At 43.9% G+C, this 15136-nt stretch overlaps 1 protein-coding gene across 12 annotated transcripts in view; it reads right to left on the reverse strand.

The window, feature by feature from the left end:
• The window catches only part of CHEK2 (checkpoint kinase 2), a 59618-nt gene that overhangs the window by 10412 nt on the left and 34070 nt on the right, over window positions 1-15136 (reverse strand). For 11 of the 12 annotated variants that reach the window (XR_012155044.2, XR_012155043.2, XR_012155045.2 and 8 more), the window contains 7 exons: window positions 13624-13732; window positions 12013-12066; window positions 10662-10723; window positions 9715-9814; window positions 6409-6495; window positions 5435-5598; window positions 4087-4202 (listed from right to left, as the gene is read on the reverse strand). Coding sequence is in view for 9 of the 12 variants with exons in the window: in XM_073312688.1 (XP_073168789.1) it covers window positions 4087-4202; window positions 5435-5598; window positions 6409-6495; window positions 9715-9814; window positions 10662-10723; window positions 12013-12066; window positions 13624-13732 (692 nt within the window). In the remaining 3 variants the exon portion in view is untranslated. Of the gene's footprint in view, window positions 1-2371; window positions 2529-4086; window positions 4203-5434; window positions 5599-6408; window positions 6496-9714; window positions 9815-10661; window positions 10724-12012; window positions 12067-13623; window positions 13733-15136 lie in introns of those variants that run through there. The other variant, XM_073312693.2, reaches the window with a different exon arrangement.

The raw sequence follows: 15136 nt of genomic DNA on the forward strand, positions 1-15136 counted from the left end.
CTCCCGGATGTACTCCCAAAGCCTTTGCAAAAGGTTTCTGGGGAGGGCAGCCTTATTCCATCCACCATGGTAGGACACTTTACCACACCAGGCAAGTAGCACGTAATCGGGAATCATTGCAGAAAAAAGCATTGCAGAGTATGTTTGCTGGCATTCAAACAACATCCGTTCTTTCTCTCTCTGTGTAATCCTCAGGAGAGTGATATCATTCATGGTCACCTGGTTGAAATAGGGTGCTTTTATTAAGGGGACATTCAGAGGTGCTCGTTCCTCTGTTGTTCCCCACTGTTAGCCATGTGGCGGGGGGAGGGGTTAGCCACGCAGTGCGGGGAGGCAAAATGCAACCTTGTAACGAAAGCATATGTGCTATGTATGTAATGTTAACAGCAAGGTTTACCATGAAAGAGTGTACCCATTGTTCTATAAAATGTGTCTTTTTAAATACCACTGTCCCTTTTTTTCCTTCCACCAGCTGCATGTGTTTCAAGGATCACTGTATCTTCTCCTTCCCAGAGGCTAGCGAAGATTAGAAGGCGAAAAAGACGCAGTTGCGATTAAATGTTCTCTGACCTCATGCTGTCCTCCCACACTGACAGAGCACAGCACAATGAGTGGAGGCAGACAATGTCAGAGTGCAGGAAGCACAACATGAACGCGAGGAGAGGTGGCGGGCTGAAGATGTTAGGTGGCAGCAGCGTGATGAGAGGAGACAGGATTCAATGCTGAGGCTGCTGGAGGATCAAACTAATATACTCCAGCGTATGGTTGAGCTGCAGGCAAGGCAGCAGGAGCACAGACCGCCGCTACAGCCCCTGTGTAACCAACCGCCCTCCTTCCCAAGTTCCATAGCCTCCTCACCCAGATGCCCAAGAATGCAGTGGGGGAGCCTCTGGCCACCCAGCCACTCCACCCCAGAGGATTGCCCAAGGAACAGAAGGCTGGCATTCAATGTTTTAATTTTTTTAAGCTTTTAAGTTTTAAAGTGCAGTGTGGCCTTGTCCTTCCCTCCTCCCCCACCCCTCTCGGGCTACCTTGGCAGTTATCCCCCTATTTGTGTGATGAATTAATAAAGAATGCATGAATGTGAAGCAACAATGACTTTATTGCCTCTGCAAGCGGTGATCGAAGGGGGGAGGGGAGGGTACTTAGCTTACAGGGAAGTAGAGTGAACCAAGGGGTGGGGGGGAGGTGTTTCATCAAGGAGAAACAAACAGAACTTTCACACTGTAGCCTGTCCAGTCATGAAAATAGTTTTCAAAGCTTCTCTGATGAGCATCACGCCCTCCTGTGCTCTTCTAACCGCCCTGGTGTCTGGCTGCGCGTAACCAGCGGCCAGGGAATTTGACTCAACCTCCCACCCCGCCATAAACATCTCTCCCTTACTCTCACAGATATTGTGGAGCGCACAGCAAGCAGTAATAACAATGGGAATATTGGTTTCGCTGAGGTCTAAGCCAGTCAGTAAACTGCGCCAGCGCGCTTTTAAACACTCAAATGCACATTCTACCACCATTTTGCACTTGCTCAGCCTATAGTTGAACAGCTCCTGACTACTGTCCAGGCTGCCTGTGTATGACTTCATGAGCCATGGCATTAAGGGGTAGGCTGGGTCCCCAAGGATAGCTATAGGCATTTCAACCTCCCCAACGGTTATTTTCTGGTCTGGGAAGAAACTCCCTTCCTGCAGCTTTTGAAACACACCAGAATTCCTGAAGATGTGAGCGTCATGTACCTTTCCCGGCCATCCCACGTTGATGTTGGTGAAACGTCCCTTGTGATCCACCAGTGATTGCAGCACCACTGAAAAGTACCCCTTGCGGTTTATGTACTCGCTGCCTTGGTGCTCCGGTGCCAAGATAGGGATATGGGTACCGTCTATGGCCCCACCACAGTTAGGGAATCCCATTGCAGCAAAGTCATCCACTATGACCTGCACATTTCCCAGACTCACTACCCTTGATATCAGCAGATCTTTGATTGCGTTGGCTACTTGCATCACAGCAGCCCCCACAGTAGATTTGCCCACTCCAAATTGATTCCCAACTGACCGGTAGCTGTCTGGCATTGCAACCTTCCACAGGGCTATTACCACTCGCTTCTCAACTGTGAGGGCTGCTCTCATCTTGGTATTCTTGCGCTTCAGGGCAGGGGAAAGCAAGTCACAAAGTTCCATGAAAGTGCCCTTATGCATGCGAAAGTTTCGCAGCCACTGGGAATCGTCCCAGACCTGCAACACTATGTGGTCCCACCAGTCTGTGCTTGTTTCCCAAGCCCAGAATCGGCGTTCCACGGCATGAACCTGCCCCGTTAGCACCATGATGCCCACATTGCCAAGGCCCGTTCTTTGACAGAAGTCTGTGTCCATGTCCTCATCACTCTCGTTACTGCGCTGACATCACCTATTCGCCCGGTTTCGCTTTGGCAGGTTCTGGTGCTACAGATACTGCTGAATAATGCACGTGGTGTTTAATGTGCTCATAACTGCCGAAGTGATCTAAGCGGGCTCCATGCTTGCCGTGGTATGGCGTCTGCATGGAAAAAAGGCACAGAACGGTTGTCTGCCATTGCTCTGACGGAGGGAGGGGAAACTGACGACATGGCTTACAGGTTTGGCTTACAGGGAATTAAAATCAATAAAGGGGGTGGCTTTACATCAAGGAGAAACAAAAACAACTGTCACACAGAATGGCCCCCTCAATGATTGAACTCAAAATGCCAATGCTCAACCCACTGAGCTATCCCTCCCCCTCCAGGCAGGACTGAATCTCCATTAAACTTTTCAAGGTGCCCCGACAGACCTCACTGAAACGACTGTCGGTCGTTGATTTCATGGAGGGAGGGAGTGAGGGAGGAGCAAATTAATACAAAACAAATCTCATCTATTTCTTGTTTTGATCCACTCCATCTATTTTTTACATCTTAGGCTGGCAGTAGACGGTGCAGCAGGACTGCTAGTCATCCCCATCTCCTGGCTGCTCAGCAGAAGACGGTATAATACGACTGACAGCAGGACTAAAAGAATGACCTGGTCGACTCTTTCTATTTAGGTCCCTGTGCCCATGTCTCCCCAGGCGCTCCTGACCGACCTCACCGAGGTGGCCAAGAGCACCTAGGACATGACGACGATGGTTATCAGGCCTATTGCACCGTCTGCTGCCACAAGGCAATGAGCTGCTGTTGCATAGCAATGCAGTACCGCATCCGCCAATACCCAGGAGACGTATGGTGACAGTGAGCTGAGCGGGCTCCACGTTTCCCGTGGTATGGTGTCTGCACAGGTAACCCAGGAAAAAAGGCGGGAAACAATTGTCTGCCATTGCTTTCACAGAGGGCAGGAGGGAGGGTGGGCCTGACGACACGTACCCAGAACCATCCATGACAATGTTTTCGCCCCATTAGGCATTGGGATCTCAACCCAGAATTCCAATGGGCGGCAGAGACTGCGGGAACTGTGGGATAGCTACCCACAGTGCAACGCTCCAGAAGTCGACGCTAGCCTCAGTACTGTGGAAGCACTCTGCCGAGTTAATGCACTTAATGCACTTAGAGCATTTTGTGTGGGGACACACACAATCAACGATATAAAAACGATTTCTAAAAAACCAACTTCTATAAAGTTGACCTAATTTCATAGTGTAGACATACCCTTAGAGACTAACAAATTTATTTGGGCATAAGCTTTCGTGGGCTAAAACCCACTTCATCGGATGCATGCAGTGGAAAATACAGTAGGAAGATAGACAGACAAAGAACAAGAAAAAATGGGTGTTGCCATACCAACTCTTACGAGACTAATCAATTAAGGTGGGCTCTTATCAATTAAGGCTACCCACCTTAATTGATCAGCAAGCGCAGATCCCTGGGTACATACTTGGGCAACAAGCCCAAGCCAATGCTGGTGCTACTTCAGCAATGCTACTATTTTTAGTGCACTAGCTGAAGCAGAGCTAGTGCAGGTGTCTCTGAGAACTGGGATTCACACCTCCTAGCTGAAATGTAGACGCACCCAAAGATACCAATTAAGGCACAGCAGAAACTTTAGAGGTTCAGCAAAATACTTCTACAGCCATTGTAATGTAAACATACCCATATCTGACACATGCTTCCATTCTCTTGGAATAAATGTATATTCTCCACGGGTAATTTGATCTTTCAGACATAGCTGAGTATTTTGTTCATTGAATGGTGGATATCCACACAGGCTAAATAAAAGAGAAACAAATATAATGGATAATGCAGCTTTTGCTACAGCAGTTGAAAGACTGACTGTTGTAGAATCATAGAATATCAGGGTTGGAAGGGACCTCAGAAGGTCATCTAGTCCAACCCCCTGCTCAAAGCAGGACCAATCCCCAACTAAATCATCCCAGCCAGGACTTTGTCAAGCCAGACCTTAAAAACCTCAAAGGAAGGATTTTCCACCACCTCCCTAGGTAACGCATTCCAGTGCTTCACCACCCTGCTACTGAAAAACCTCCCCCACTGCAACTCGAGACCATTACTCCTTGTTCTGTCATCTGCTACCGCTGAGAACAGTCTAGAGCCATCCTCTTTGGAACCCTCTTTCAGGTAGTTGAAAGCAGCTATCAAATCCCCCCTCATTCTTCTCTTCCACAGACTAAACAATCCCAGTTCCCTCAGCCTCTCCTCAAAAGTCATGTGTTCCAGTCCCCTAATCATTTTTGTTGCCCTCCGCTGGACTCTCTCCAATTTTACCACATCCTTCGTGTAATGTGGGGCCCAAAACTGGACACAGTACTCCAGATGAGGCCTCAACAATGTCGAATAGAGGGGAACGATCACGTCCCTCGATCTGCTGGCAATGCCCCTACTTATACATCTCAAAATGCCATTGGCCTTCTTGGCAACAAGGGCACACTGTTGACTCATATCCAGCTTCTCATCCACTGTAACCCCTAGGTCCTTTTCTGCAGAACTGCTGCCTAGCCATTCGGTCCCTAGTCTGTAGCGATGCATGGGATTCTTCCGTCCTAAGTGCAGGACTCTGCGCTTGTCCTTGTTGAACCACATCAGATTTCTTTTGGCCCAATCCTCTAATTTGTCTAGGGCCCTCTGTATCCTATCCAGTGTATATACCTCTCCTCCCAGTTTAGTGTCATCTGCAAACTTGCTGAGGGTGCAATCCACACCATCCTCCAGATCATTTATGAAGATATTGAACAAAACCGACCCTTGGGGCACTCCACTTGATACCGGCTGCCAACTAGGCATGGAGCCATTGATCACTACCCGTTGAGCCCAACAATCTAGCCAACTTTCTATCCACCTTAATGCGAATATGCATTTCACAACATCTGTTCCAGTATTGAAAATGGGACACACACACTCATTAGCAAACGTACATAAATAAAGGCCTAAGACCTCCACCCATGTATGACTGTTCAACTGAACTGCCAGCCATGAAGTTTCTTACCATACGAAAAGAATAACTCCTAAACTCCAGCAGTCCACAGCACGGCTATACCCAGCTGTCCCAAGTGAATTGAGAACTTCAGGGGCGAGATACGTGGGAGTACCACATAATGTTCTCATTAGTGATGATTCTCCAAGAATCTTGGATTGTCCAAAATCTGTAATCTTGTTTATGAGAATAACACTAAGTCAGTTTTTATTTTAACACATACTAGAATACACTATACTAGTTAGCAAGTATCAGGAGAGAGATTTATGGCTCTAATTTCCAAGGTATTTTGCCAGTACACAACTATGTACTAAGCTCTACCCAGCAGAGGACTTCAGCAGAAAACTCAGCAGAACAAGAGACTCATTTTGTGGGGGGGTTGGGACAGAGAGGTTTGAGTTTTAGTGCTAGCAAAGAGTGTTGGACTGAACACCAGTTTGAAGTATTGTATTTATCCCCAGATGGAGGAAAAGCATAAGTAGCAGCACTATGGATTCATGGCTACCCTGGAGAGACTATTTCATGTACAGCAATGGTTCAATCTCCAAACCTACTCAATACTTAAGTCTCTCAGGCAAAAACACAGCAAGACACCAAACAGCATGGATAATTACCGTAATGTTGGTCATGACTCCATGATTAAGACTACTGACATACGCAAGTGAAGCAGAGTGTTATTCCACTGATTACTATGTGAAATATTAAATGCGAAAATTCTTATTCATACTTTTGTGTATATATTGATTGAAATATTCAGGAGAGAGGAAGTGATCTCTAAAGTTTGTGAAAGAACTTTAACTCAAGATTTCCTGTATTTTTAGCCTCTATTATTTAGGAATGCGCATCAGCAATCTTAATGCCATGTTAACTTTTTTGTGTGTTGGAATTTAATATTTAGAGAAGAATTGCTGAAGAACATTCCAAAGTTTTGAATAAAGAACATCAAAATAAAAAAAAAAATGCAGAGATAGAAGTTTCTTCCTCACCTTTATAAGACAAGTTTCTTCAGAAGATGAAAGTAGCACGTTCTCTGGCTTTAGATCCCGATGTATAATACCATTTTCATGAAGATACTATGCAAACAAACACACACACAGAACACAGAATGCATGCATTAAAATGTGAACTTCCAAGTCTTTCCAATGATGATGATGCAAGTAACAAACAGATTCATTTGAAAAGTGTGTATTTGAAGCTATATGGTTCACAAAAAGATTTAAAAAGAAAAGGAGTACTTATGGCACCTTAGAGACTAACAAATTTATTTGAGCATAAGCTTTCGTGAGCTACAGCTCACTTCATCGGATGCATTCAGTGGAAAATACAGTGGGGAGATTTATATACATAGAGAACATGAAACAATGGGTGTTACCATACACACTGTAATGAGAGAGATCACTTAAGGTGAGCTATTACCAGCAGGAGAGTGGGGGGGAGACACCTTTTGTAGTGATAATCAAGGTAGGCCATTTCCAGCAGCTGACAAGAATGTTGTTGTTGGTCATGACTCCATGATTAAGACTACTGACATACGTAAGAGAAGCAGAGTGTTATTCCACGTTCTTGTCAACTGCTGGAAATGGCCCACCTTGATTATCACTACAAAAGGTTTTTTCCCCGCCGCTCTCCTGCTGGTAATAGCTCACCTTAAGTGATCGCTCTGGTTACAGTGCGTATGGTAACACCCATTGTTTCATGTTCTCTATGTATATAAATCTCCCCACTGTATTTTCCACTGAATGCATCCGATGGAAAAGCTTATGCTTATGCTCAAATAAATGTGTTAGTCTCTAAGGTGCCACAAGTACTCCTTTTCTTTTTGCGAATACAGACTAACACGGCTGCTACTCTGAAAAAAGATTTAAAATATTTGTCAGATGCTACACAGCAGCTTCTAATCTCCACAGGTAGACTATGTAGAACAGGAAAGCTGTGCCTTCCCTGCAGTTCATCATCCATATGCCACATTATCAAAACAAAAAGAAAAGGAGTACTTGTGGCACCTTAGAGACTAACCAATTTATTTGAGCATGAGCTTTCGTGAGCTACAGCTCACTTCATCGGATGCATCCGATGAAGTGAGCTGTAGCTCACGAAAGCTCATGCTCAAATAAATTGGTTAGTCTCTAAGGTGCCACAAGTACTCCTTTTCTTTTTGCGAATACAGACTAACACGGCTGTTACTCTGAAACCTGTCATTATCAAAAGAGATTCTTCATGATAATACGAAGGAATTTTGGTCCTCAATCTCTTTTTTGATATTAAGATCCAATCTCTTTTTCTGTGTTCAAACCCTCTTAAATTAAGTACATTTCCCTGCCTTAGTTTGCCAAGGCAAACACCACTACACAGTGGTGTTGGAACAATTTATATAGTGGGGATGTGACATTATACTCCATATTCTTTATGGAAATATTATTATGATATGGATATGACATAATTGTTTGTACTTTAGGTTATGATATACTGAATGTGATTATCCGATTTGTATGCATGCATCATTTCTGTATCTAAAGTTAGCAATATGGACTGCGTAACAATTACAACTGGGTATATATTGGGAAGACATCCACCAGACGACAGGCCATCAGATTTGATGGTCCACTAGGAAGGAACAACAAGACTATATCTGACTTCTAGTAATTTTCCACTGGCAGGAGGAGGTGGTCAAGTTTAGGAACTGCCTTATGTAAATTCTATTTAAGGCTGGGAGGGAAGGCATTCCAGACTCTCCTAGGGGACAAAGAAACCAACCTGAAGGGAAAGGCAGGGGTGAGTCCAGACCGAGACGGGGTCCAGTCTGTTACTCCTGAGGGCATTCTGCACCAAAAAATTAAAAGTTCTGCACATATTTTAAAAGCCTGCAATATTCTGCAAGCTTTATTTGTCAATAAATAAATGCAGAGGCTCCAGCATGGCAGTGGGGAGCACTGGCCACTGGCTGTATGCAGGTGGGAGATCACCCTGCAGCCTCCTCACCCTCCACCCCTGGTACACAGATTGAGTGATGAGGATATACTCGACCCTGATACAGCACAAGGCCTGGACCTGCCCAAGAAATACCCTGGGGCCCTGCCCCTCTGTGCCAGGAGCACCACATGTGGGGCAGGCAGACTCAACCAGGAAGGATCCAAGTGTGAAGGGGCTCAGTGGGGGGGAAGATCCAGGTGTGGAGTGAGAGGATTCTGTGGGAGACAATCTGGGTGCAGGCAGCTCAGTGGGGGAGTCTCAGGTGTTGGGGGGGCGGGATCTGGATGCACAGAGGCTCATTTGGGGGGTTCCAGGAGCAGGGGCAATGGGACTTTGCAGGGGCTTCCAGGTGAATATGGTTGGGGCTCAGTGGAGGGGTCTGGGTGTCTCAACAGGGGGTTCTGGTGCTGGGAGAGTGGGGCTTGGTGGGAGTCTGGGTTGCAGCTAGTTGGGGGTCAGTGGTGTGGGGGTCTGAGGATGGGGACTCAGGGTGGTGCAGGGGGTGGGGCTCATCAGGGTGGGGTTTTGAGTGCAGGGAGTTCAGTGTGGGGTGGGGTGGCTGCAGGGGTTGGGGTCCGGAGGCAGGGGAGCTCCAGATGCAGGGGTTGAGGTTCAGTGAGGAGGGGGTTTGGATGGCTAGGGGGGATATCTGGGTGTATAGGGTGAGCCCTGGCCGGGGTGTCTGGGTATGGGAGGTCCAGATGCACAGCGGTTGGGTGGACGGGGGAGCAGTCCCCCCATACAGTGACCCCTCCCTCCGCAGCTGAGGAGTAATGGGGGCCAGAAGCAGGAGAGGATGCTGAGCTTCCTGCAGCTGGGGGAGGTTTCTGGGGGTGGGTCTGACGGTGCTTGGGGTGGGGGCGGCGTGCAGAGAGGAGTCCCCCGGCTACCTCTACGCGAAGGAGCCTGAGGGGGGCCATACCGCTGCTTCCGGGAGCTGCGTGGAACAGCCCCCGACCCTGCTCACTGGCTGAAGCGCCAGAGTGGGGCAAGCACCAGATCCCGCTCCCCAGTGGGAACTTGAGGGCCAGATTAAAACGCCTGTGGAAGAGAATGGATCCTTTCCAGGTTGGTTACCGTAGCAGCTAAAGGAACGCTGGCCTAAATCTCTATGTATAAGGAGAAGATTCCATTTACTGCTGTAAAAATACATGCAAGCACAAATGATAGAAGTAAAGAAAAATAGGACTTGTGGCACTTAGAGACTAACAAATTTATTTGAGCATAAGCTTTCGTGAGCTGCAACTCACTTCATCGGATGCACTGATTGCACAGTCAGAGAAAAATCATATTTTTCTTTATACACATTCAGAAATATTTACCTTTACAGCCAACAACATCTGATAAAAATAGAGCTTGCAGGTAGCTTCTTTCATCTTCGTTGATCTCGACACTCTGTCATATAACTCTCCTCCTTCCATCCTGAAACAGAAATACAGAAAGAGATTCAATATACTGGTTTCAGAAGTTAGACCTCACTGGGAAAGCCTGAGACTGAAAAGCTTCTCTAAAAGAAAAGACCCCAATGAAAAGTAAAGTATATTCATTTTCTGAAACGCATTCATTGGGCACACGTGTATAAATTCTTAAACATGACCTGCACAGTAAAAATAAATGGTCTTGAGCTAGCTGAAACTAAATCCAGAAAAGATGGAGGTGATGTTAATAGGAAAGCAGAAGCACTATTACAAGGAAGTTCATGTCCTAAAAGACCATCTGGCCATTGCTTGTCAATGTAGCACAAAGCCTTGGAACACCTTCTATCCCCTTTGGGTAGCCAGGAGACTTCACCCTTCTTATCACACAAACCTGCAGCTACAGCAATCCATGCTCTCATCATCTTCAGATTGTACTACCTGGGACTGACAATGAAGGCCATGCAGAAGCTGCAACTGGCTCACCATCTGGCCACCCACTTACCTTCTCTGGCTCCCCAACAAGTTCCAGATCCAGGTTAAGAAGCAGACCTCGAACAATAAAGTTCTCAATAATCCAGGTTTGTGCTCTTTTTGAGACTCTCTCTACTTATCTGATCCACCACATCAGCTGCAATTGATCAGGATGACAGGGCAGAGAATCCTGCCGAAGTGGAGTGCCTCTGCAGCTCCAAAAGAATGACTTTCCTGTCTATCCTAACACCCAGTTTTACCAAGGGTTTCGACAGCATCTGAGATCATCACAAAGTCAGGTTCAAGTTATTAAAATTATATTATTTTATTTATGGCAGTAAAACATTTACTCTGGAACAAATTGAATGCAAATTACTTACAATTCCAAAACAATATAATAATCTTCTGCATCAAAGAAGTTTTTTATCTTGATTAAGCAGGGCTAGCAAAAGAGGAAGGAAACAATAAAACGACACAATCATTTTATGAAAACTAATATTACAAGAAAATATTACCCAAGAAAATAATTTCAGAATGGTGCACAATCCAAAGTATACGTGGCAGGACACTATGCTGATATAGGTTTCTCTTTTTAAAAAAATGCAAGTGAATTTTATATTAATTGTAGTGAGACTAATGTGACAAGTTGACTGCTTAGTGCAGACATGTGCCATGGAAGTTTTCCCCCAAAACATTTCTCTCGATGAACCTCAATCACAATCTGAAACCCCCTTGTTATTCTTATGATGAGTTCCCACACAGCTCTGCCAATGCATTCTGTCTAATCATTTATACTATTCCACTGTACTTGAGTTCCCCTTTTGTGGAGGGTTGACATACAGCAAAAGGGAGAGAGAATATTTAAAAAAAAAAACAGGAAAAAGGGTAAAATTTAGTAAATCCACTAAAATTGCCAAAGGAATTCAGGAGCAGGAATAAGACCTAATTTTTTTCCATTAAATTTACTCAATTTCACATTGATGGTGTGTCTAAGATATTTGGAAGTGTACTACTTTTGTGGGGTTTATTATTTAAGTCAATGGAAAGTTTCAAACAATGTTATCGAATTAACTCAGATCTGAAGATTCCCACACTGGATGTTCTGATTGACTAGACAAGGATAGTCAATAGGTGCACCATGGGCCTAATCTGGACCACCAGACGTTTTTGAATAGACCCCAAAATGTTATTTACTTATCAATTTTTTTTTTGGGGGGGGGGTATTATTTCCTCTGGAGTATGGACCTTGACAAGAAAAAATTGACTACCATGGATTAGGGTCTCTGAGCCGAAGCAGTTTCAACCACGTGGTTCTGTGGAGATTTGGTCAAGGCCAAAGCTAGGTCAGCAAGCTTGGCCATCTAGCAATATTCACAGAAAGATGTATCAAGGAAAGTCTTATTTTCTGATCAGTGGTTCAAACAGAGACCAAGTAAAGAAAATTTCAATCCAAATTTCAATTTCAAAGATGCAAGTTTTGGAATAGTTACAACAAGCATATAAAGATATGGGGTAGAACAGAAAGTGCTTTGTAACCTTATCTACAATAGGCAAAATAAGTGACCATTGCTACCCAATCAGGAAAAGAGAAAATTAAAATTAAGAAGCTGTTTCTCCTAACTGTAACTGAAGCATTAGTTACCAGACTATAGAAACCTCAAAAGAAGATGAGCAAGCAAGAAAATCAGAATATACATTAAAAGATAAATCAGATTTTAAGACTATACTCACATGATTTATTTTCTTCAAAATCTCAATTTCTGTATTAACATTAAAAGCTGGATCCTATTTAAAGAGAAATGAAGTGTCAGAGAGAACAAGCAGTAATACTGTTTATAAATGGACTTTTGCAGCAATGTACCTATGAAAACACAACATACATTTGCTCCATCCTAATAATTTTAAGGTGGCTACAATGTAAATAGCAGAGCTCATCAGAAAAAAAAAAATCTCCTGCAGAAAATTTCAACAAAAATGGAAAAAGAATTCCTTAACTTGAAATCTTCCATGGGAAATTTTGATGTATTTGACGAAAAAACAAAAAATTTAACATTTTGGCCCCAAACTAAAACAAATTTATTCTGAAATGCTGCCACAGTACATCTCATGGGAGTTATAGTTCAGGTGCCTAAGGCTCCCATTCTCCTGTGTGGTTGGGCTCCCTGGTTAGACTACATCTTTCACAATGCAACATGGTCTCACCTCTTGGTACATCATGGGAGATATAGTCCACTGAGTTCTTCTTTGTACATACCCCATAATCAAGGAGCCCTTAACAAGTAAACGACCAAGGTTTATATAAAGAAAAATGTAACTATAAATGCAACAGAAACAAAAAAAGAAAAGGAGTACTTGTGGCATCTTAGAGACTAACAAATTTATTTGAGCATAAGCGTTCGTAAGCTCCAGCTCACTTCATCGGATGCATTCAGTGGAAAATACAGTGGGGAGATTTATATACATAGAGAACACGAAACAATGGGTGTTACCATACACACTGTAACAAGAGTGATCAGGTAAGGTGAGCTATTACCAGCAGGAGAGCGGGGGGGGGGGGGGAGGAGAGAGTGGGGAATAAACATGGTAGCTAACTGGCTATTCTCGTACCAGAGAAATGTTTCCAGAATAACATAGTTGTACAAATCTTATTGTCAAGATGCAAATACAAAAGGTATCTTCTTGGCTAGTAAGATAATAAGCACCTGGAAACATTAACAAAGCGAGGAAGGAAACTGACAGCTGTTGCTGGTCTGAGATGCACCGCGTAAGGGAGAGAGGGATGAAATAATTAGCCTGAAAGGAACTGCAGGCACAGAACTCTGGAAGTGGAATTTTTTTTTCCAATCCCCCTCTTCTGACACTTTCAGGATTTGGGCCTACCAGAGCGAAAGATCCTTAGACCTGTGCATATTTCCTGTAACATTTATCGTGGAGTTAACTGGAGCTTTTCTTGATTGTCTAAATAAGCTTTGATTTAAAATACTTTTGGATCTCAGGCTGTTTCTGGAAAAACTCACTATAGTCTGTCCCAACAAGATGTGAAGGATCCTTCCATCTCAGAGGAGAGGTAACAAAAGGAGTCTGCCTCTAGCCATATTTAACACCAAGACCATTTGCCCTAGACTATTAACTAATCTTAATTGTTTAATACATTTAATTTCTTACAAATGCTGTGGTTTGATTTATTTTTTTAAATATAAATATACACAAAACTTCACACATTACAAAAATACATCTGAATCCAGAAAACCTTAAATTATAGCAATAAACATTTATAATGTTCACAAAGGACTACCAAATACTTCAGAATCACTACAAGATAGCTGAAAAATAGATACTTACTGTGTCACTCACAGCGCTAGTTATAAATCTCCGTTTATTGATTATCTTTACAGCAACTTTGTTACACGTGGTCCTCTCAAATGCCAATTTAACCTCTCCACAGGCACCACTAATATAAAAATTTAGTTATGTTAAAGCTTGCAAGCACTTTTCAATATGTTGGTGACAAATAAAAATAGATCAAACACAGAACGTGTTTGCTACTTGAGTATTACATGTGATTAGAATGCTGCTGTCTCCTAACCCACTGAATGCAGCTGACTGGGTGTGCAGTATTTAGACACATCGGTAGTAGGCACATTAGATTAGGATAGATGCTGGTAGCCACCAATATTCTAATATAGAAATCAAATTACAACCAAAACTCCAAACTGAAAGCTATTAAGAGAATACAGAGGACAAGCACTGTTGGCATTTCAGCTGCACAAATGGCTAAAAACACAACAACAAACTCTCAAAATGTATCTCTACGGTTTTGACTTAAGCTCACAAAGCCCACCCAGCCCCCATTAATATAGCCCAGTGGCAAAAGGACATTATAATACATAAAGTCCTGCACCATAAGGTTGCACAACACTGAGCAATACATATAGCAACACATTTATTTTTGATTATGAGATTATATGAGGAAATCCGTACAAATCCACTCAGATTTCTGTTTTCACTTTGCTGCTCTTCTATGACCTACAAAGGCTTTGGGGGAAAATTCCACTTTAAAGGCATTTTATATTAAAAGAAATCAGGTCACCATTTCTCTCTTTTTTACTTGAGGACCCAAACAGTGATGTCCCGCAAGGGGTTACACTCTGACCTTCAGTTCTTCCCCCTGCTTGCAACCATGGGGTAGAAGAGGGATACTGATTCAGAAAGTAACTTGACTGCCAGCAAACTATTTCAAACCTGACTTTCTGTTCCTAAAAAAACAGTTATCTACCTTTCGTAACTATGAGAAATGTTGCTCATGTCTCTTCCATTCTAGGTGTGTGCGCACTCATGTGTGCAGTTGTAGGAGATTTTTGCCTTAGCGGCTTCTGTAGGGCCAGCCGTGGCATGCTCTGGAGAGCTGCGCTCATGCGTTGGTATAACCGGCGCCGCCAGCCCTATGCCCTTTCAGTTCCTAATTGCCGACAACTCTGCCAGAGAGACAGGAGGTGCCTGCTGGGGATATAGACCGAGACCAGCCACGCTTGCAGAGGCTGAAGATGAAGTCGAGCAGGAATGACCATGTACATGCACGCGGCCATGTGGCCCATCAATCGCAGGCAGGTGGGGGCCATGGTGAGCGGATGGCTCCTTACATGAAAAATCAGGTCCAACATGGCCTGAAAACGTGTTTCCAGGAGAAAGGCCCTGGCCCACGTGCAGTCAAGAACCGCTCCAATAAACTCTATGTGTTGAACTGGTGTTAGTGTGTGCCGTTGCACCCCATAATGCTTTATAGAAATATGCTTATGAATGTAAATATGATAAATGGAATGTTTTATGCTACATTCGCCATGTAACGTATCTTTTC

The sequence above is a fragment of the Lepidochelys kempii genome, chromosome 15 (genome assembly GCF_965140285.1).
Source record: "Lepidochelys kempii isolate rLepKem1 chromosome 15, rLepKem1.hap1, whole genome shotgun sequence".
Classification (NCBI taxonomy): domain Eukaryota; kingdom Metazoa; phylum Chordata; order Testudines; family Cheloniidae; genus Lepidochelys; species Lepidochelys kempii.